Source organism: Pseudonaja textilis, chromosome 3, assembly GCF_049901715.1.
Source record: "Pseudonaja textilis isolate UNSWEBS1 chromosome 3, rPseTex1.2, whole genome shotgun sequence".
In the NCBI taxonomy this organism is placed as follows: domain Eukaryota; kingdom Metazoa; phylum Chordata; class Lepidosauria; order Squamata; family Elapidae; genus Pseudonaja; species Pseudonaja textilis.
Window position 1 is genome coordinate 109,164,220 of NC_141992.1, and position 6,519 is coordinate 109,170,738.

The window sequence follows — 6,519 nt, forward strand, 5'->3', positions numbered from 1 at the left end:
AAGCTGAGGACTACCTGTAAATTATGGCTTAAAAATGTAGCTTAATGTACTGTTCAGGCATCTATCATAAAAAGTGAATCCACTATGCGGCTAATGTCATACGTGAAATCAACAGGAAAGTAGCTGAAAATAAAATTGCCTATGATCTAATGTAAAACTGTGGACAAAGCTGGCTGAGGAATTCTGGGAGTTGAAGTCCACAAGTCTTAAAGTTGCAAATTTGGGGACCCCTGAGCTAAAGTGATAGCCAATAAAAGGAGATTCATAAGCAGTAAAGTTGTTTGCACAAAAATCATTTAAAATTAAAGACTTTGCCGCCTTTAGATGCTGTGGAAGATGGAGTTAGGATCCAAAAGTTAGTATGCAACTATGAAGTCTGCATACCACAGAAGCAAACCTTTTAATCTCCTCCTTTAACGAAGAAACCTATCACCTTATCGTCTTATCCTGGGAGCTTCCCGATTTCTGTCCGTGAGGCCACTGTATCACCCAAAATGCTGGTATGACTATGGCCAAGCCCACAGAGGCTCCTCGGGGTCCCAATTACACACACATGCATAGAGAACACAGCCAAACCTATCAAAGAGTTGGAGTCTCTTACGGCCCGTAAAAAGAGGAGGCGCTCCAGATCTCCGCCGATGAAATTATGCGGAGGTCTTTACCAACTCTGCGTTACGATTCTGAGCAAATGAGCTAGAACAGAAACCGTATGTTCCCTTCTTTGGCGGAATAAACACAAACCTACCACCTACCCCACTACTCGACGCCATCTTGCCTCCGAAGAGTCCGGAAAGCCGGAAAACGACGCGCGCCCTCCCCACGCTCGGGAAGGGCTTCCTGGTTGCAGATGCCCCCGGGAAGTGGGGAGGAAGGTTATCCGATCAGGAACTTCCCTCTCACCCCACAGACCGCGGTAGGGCCTTTCTGCTAGTCGGGTGCTCCAAAGTATAAACCTGGAGGCTGAACGAACACGCGCTTTGCTTTAACTTTATGCTTTGAGCAGAGACTCCAGTAGTTGCAAACCTTCAAACGAGTGTGCTTGTCCACGTGTTCGTGTCACGTGTCATTTCTGTAGCCTTCTAAAAGAAACCGAGGAGTTAAAATAAACAGGAAAGTGTGTCAGAAGACTGGAGCAGGGTGGGTGAAATAGTTAATTTACTGCAGTATTTCTCAACTTTGGTGACTTAAAGATGGGGGGGGGGCTTCAACTCCCAGAATTCCCCAGCCAGTCTACTGCCTGGAAATTCTGAGCTTTGAAATCTACCTATCTTAAACTTTTCCAAGGTTGAGCAAAACTGGTTTATCATTTTAAATCTGTGTCCGGGAAAGTGAAAACGATTTACTTCCGGTGAGGAATATACTGTCGTCTTATGAAGTTGACCTAAGATTTTTTCTTCGAGAGGGACTTTCTGAATGGTTTAGAAAATTTCCTTTGAACAATTCGTGCACTTTATGGGAACTTTAGAGAATGGTGATATGGTAAGGTTATCTGCACAACCCTTTGTCATTTTGTGAAACGGCGGTTTAACTTTTCAAAAATTGCATTTGTGCGTTCGTTGCCATTCTTAATCGATTCCTTAATCTGATTAACATACAGTGTTTGTGAGAGTTGGCTGGTGCAGAAGTGAGCAATCCTTTTGTATCGGCTTGGCTTGCAACAAGGAAGTGATGCAAAATTCGTGGGATTTAGCACGCTCCTGGGCAGGATTTTTCTTTGGAGAGGTAGTTTCAATGGATCTTTTTTCTTCCTGTGTCTAAAATGTGTTTCCTCTAAAATGGCGGAAAATCCCGACCTTCATTTTTACCAATAGAGGCTGTATGGGCTGCAAGAAAGAAGTTAGGGTCTTTAAGTTACTCATCCCCTTAGTATTGGCAGTAGGAGTCCCGACCTGTACTGTGCCATAAAGTTTACTTTGTGATCCTTATGCTAATCATATCTTGACCTAATCTTTCTAATAGATTTGGGAGGTCCAAATGCAGTGAATCCATATTCGGTATACCTCTTAAGCTCTATAGTCGTTATGCATGTGATCAATGAATGCAAATGTTGTCTTCCAGGCTTTATTTTACTCTGTAATGATGCTATGTCTTTGCTGTAGTACTAAGCGTTAAACCAATATGATTATTTGTTTCGTCCTTTTCTTCATTTTCTTTGCAGGTTTTATTCTTTACAGATAATAATTCTGCTCACCTTTGGCTAAAATGAAGGCAATTTTTCATGTATCTGTATTACACTATAGCAGCTGATGTAATTATCTAAACTTTCCAATATGCAATGTATCACTGTTTTAAGAACTGCTTCCTCTCGGACTCAGCACTTGCCTGTACAGTTTCACATCTTACGTTTGTTTTCCAGTCATCTTCCAAATCAGGTGTGTCTCATTTAGCAGTTCTTAATTCTCCTTAGTATAGTTTGTTTATATAGTTAGAATTCTAGAATTATTTTGATTTATGGCTCTGTTTATTGACTGGGAACTAAATCAATTGGAAATATTGGGATTGAAAAATATTTATAGAATACTTTTTTATCCATCATCCATTATTACATGCAACTTAATCTGTAGATACTGATTTATGAACAATATTTTATTTATTGCTTTCAAGTTAAAAGATGCCAGATAGCTAGATTGGGAAAAATCACTTTGCTAGATTACACGTGGAGTTCTTTAATCACATAAGCCTGGGCTAGGTGGGAAAGCATCTGAATTAGTATTACAAAGTTACTTCAACGTGTTTGGGAGGTCTTGTTAACAATATTTAAGTTAAGTGTAATACCATATGCCAACTTTATTAATACATATTTTAGAACTGTAAAGTATTTCTTTTTAAATGGAAGAGATATTCTCCTGAGTAGGCTCTGAGATAATGGCTGAGAGAAATTCATGCACTGAGTTTGCCTGGCTTATGGGCAACAAGAACCTGTCCCCCATCCCCATGCCAATCCTAAACTTAACCAATATACCACACAGAATCAGAATAATCCTTGAAAGTACAAAAGTTCTTTTGTTCTGTGTTTTACAAGTTGAATTTTGTGACAATAACAAGGACTAGAAGATCAATGCTATTTCTTTTCTATATCATATTTGTATTACTCTGCTCTTTCCCAGGTTACTGAAGATGCAGAAAAACAACTATCACATCAGCAGAATGCTGGTGCCTCAAAAGGAAAACTGATTCTCAAAGTTCCCAAGGTAATGCCCCAGGATGGTGACATTTCTGGATCTACTGTGTTATTTTCCTCTAAAGAATTTCTTGGAGTTAGCAGTGATACTCTGTTAAGGGGAAAAAATGCACTTTTAAGTGAACTTGCACCTTTCCAAATAAGGTGTGTGTGTGTGTGTATACATACTATATATAGATACACGGAAAGAGATACACATACAGTATATACATACATAGAAATATATGCCCACACACATTCTGCTTTTTCAGTTTTATCCTTTCTTCCAAACATTTTCTAATCCAGACATATCAAACACAAGGCCTAGGGGCCAAATACGACTCACAATGGACCCAGATTTGGCCCACAGTGCCACCCTGGAGACAGCAAGGGACTGGCCCCTGCTACCCTGATCTACAGCTGATCCCAGCCAAACACTCCCCCGGCACATGCGTAGGAGGCAACTAGCTCACAGGGGCTGGTAGTGTCCAGCCGCAGCAGCCCCTCAGCTGGTGCATTCAGGGGTTCCTCAGCCAGTGCAGGGGTGGTGGGCTATGACAGTTGGGCTGGCTCTCCAAGCAGCAGGCAGAGGCTCAGGGGGGAGGCATGTGATCCGGCCCACTGGGCGGCCACCCACCTGCCCCATCCCACCATCTGTCTTTGCTTGAGCACCTCTATCTCCACCTGTTGTCTGCCGCTGGGATGGGGTGCAGTTGCGCAGTCACCTGCCAACCTTGTCTTCCAGCTCTGCCACACACAGGGAACAAGCCTTCCATTCGCTGCCCCACCCGTGATGGCCCCGGTGAACGGGAAGGGTGGAGAGCAGGCTCACTGGAGGATAAGGTTGGACAGCACGCAGGGACTGCAGTGTGGCAGTGACAGTGACTGGCTGGGCTGCCTTTCTGTGACCCCACCATCTGTCTTGTCTCCTCTGATCAGGCCCCGGCACCAGCCCTGGTTCTGTCCTCCACTGGAGACACCTGGATCCCCGCCCCACCCCAGGCCTGCCTGATCCCCAACAGGTGGCCCCGGATGCAAGCAATGTTTAGCTGGCCACTCCTACCCAGTCAACCATGACTACCTGGCCACATTCTCCCCAGACCCTGAAGGCAACCACAGTCCTGAAGCAGCCATTAATGAAATTAAGTTTGACACCTCTGTTCTAACCTCTTTGTTTTGCCTTGAACTCGTAGGGTACCAGGGATTTTAGCCCAAAGCAAATGGCTATCCGTGAAAAAATCTTCAGCATCATAATTAGTTGTTTCAAACGTCATGGAGCAGTAACAATAGATACTCCTGTATTTGAACTAAAGGTGAGAGTAAGTCAGTAATAATTTTGCTGTTGCTGATAAGGTTTTTGTAGCCTATTTCTTTGGAATAAACAAACTTTCTTAATTTTAATTAATTAAACTATACGCATGGTTAAATATGGTGATGGGTGAGGAGAAAGGAAAGATGGTTGTGTTTCATTTTTATTGTTGAACTTATTGATTATGCTGCTACTTGTTTCAAATAATGAAGTTTAGAACTGGAGATTAGGATAGTTTCTTAAATGGAAGTATATTTGTTCTGTAGTGTCCTTATACAGGTAGACCTTGAGTTATGACTGTAATGGAGCCTGCCCATTATGGTCATAAGTTGTGACTGTGAAGCGGGCCAATCATATAACCCACCCAATTTTATGATTCTTTTTTGCTGTGGTCCTTAACCGAACACATCAGTTAATTTGCAAACCAATGATTTGATATGAAGCCAGTTTTGCCAAAAAATGGTAGTAAATACCGAACACAGAATGGCCATAAATGTGACCCAATGAAAAGCACCTGATTGCAGTCACTTGGGGGGGGCAATCATTTGAACTTTGAATGTGGTCATAAGTACACCCCCCCCCCCCGGGTAAGCTCATCTGAATTTCAAATGGTTGGCTAAACAACTAATCATAGGTCAACCACCTATAACTATGATGATGAACCTATACCACGCGTGCCGGAAGTAGCACACAGAGCCATTGTCCGTTGCTCTTCCAGGTTCCATGCGTGTGCCGGCCAGCTGATCTTCACGTGCACAGGCGCACCAGAAACCGGAAGACCAGCTCCCCCCCAGTGCACATGCATACGCTGGCCAGCTGCTCTTCGCACGCATGGGAGCGCCGGAAACTGGAAGAGCACAGCGGCCAGCTGGTCTTTGTGCATGGGAGTGCCGGAAACCAGAAGACCAGCTCCCCAGCATGAATGCATGTGCTGGCAAGCTGGGCTTCACGTGCGCAAGCGCATTAAAAATCAAAAGAGCAGGTGGCTGGTGTGCATGCGCGCACCAGGAAGCTAAGCTTCCAGTTTCTTGCACACGTGCGTGAAGGAGCTGCTCTTCCAGTTTTCAGGGTGTGCACACTCCCATTTCAGCACTTGGTACTGGAAAGGTTAGCCACCACTGACCTATAATGTGAAATTCTACAGTGTCCTTCATTTTCACCAAAATGTTTTTTTTAACCTATGTCTTTTACAAGCAGAATCATAATGTTGGGAGTACATGAAAATCATCAGGCTGATTAGGATAATACTAGGTAGGAGATATTTCTAGCATACCCTAAGACAGATTTATCATTTCCAAGTTTACAACAAATGACGTTAAAGAACTAAAAAGATGAATGTAAGCCGAATAAATTTTATTCCTGAGGATAAAGTCATAATAAAATGTTTAATATCAATTTATGATTTTATAAAACATTCTTACAATGAGGGTACAGTAATGCTGTGTGTTTTGCAATAAAAATAGTAAATATAGCCATGTATTTCAAACAGATCACTGTGCAATAGCATCTCTTCTACAATGGAAATTGTCATATATGAAAATATATTGTAATACGATATATTATAGTACTATATCGTGACTGTGGTAACTTAGTGCTTAAATCATGAATTATAAATTATCCAAGTAAAAATTGTTTCATACAATTATTACAATTACAAAATAATTGTTGCAAGCATATTCTGTCCTTTTTCATAGCTGGATTATTTTTATAAATCATTTTTTTCCCTATGTTACACAACTTGCAACAATTCATTTAGTGACCTTTCAAAGTTACAATGGCACCGAAAAAAGTTACTTATGACTATTTTTCACATTTATGACCATTGCAGCATCTTCATAGTCACATGATTTGCATTCGGATGCTTGACAACTGATTCGTATTTATGACGGTTGCAGTATCCTGGGGTCATATGACTATCTGACAAGCAAAGCCAGATTCACTTAACCATGTTGCTAATTAAAAAACTACAGTGATTCACCTACAAATGTGGCATGAAAAGTTGTTAAATGGGGCAAAGCTCACACATTTCTCAGCAACATAAAATTTGGAC

The 6,519-nt window shown here is 41.9% G+C and overlaps 1 protein-coding gene across 1 annotated transcript in view; it reads right to left on the minus strand.

Annotated features, from left to right (window-relative positions):
- Nucleotides 1-788, minus strand: part of ZMAT2 (zinc finger matrin-type 2) — a 65,798-nt gene extending 65,010 nt beyond the window's left edge. Inside the window, exon 1 of the mRNA XM_026700921.2 lies at nucleotides 753-788. Coding sequence (XP_026556706.1) covers nucleotides 753-770 — 18 coding nt within the window. The 5' untranslated portion in view covers nucleotides 771-788. The remainder of the gene's footprint in view (nucleotides 1-752) is intronic.
- Nucleotides 789-6,519: the final 5,731 nt, after the last annotated feature.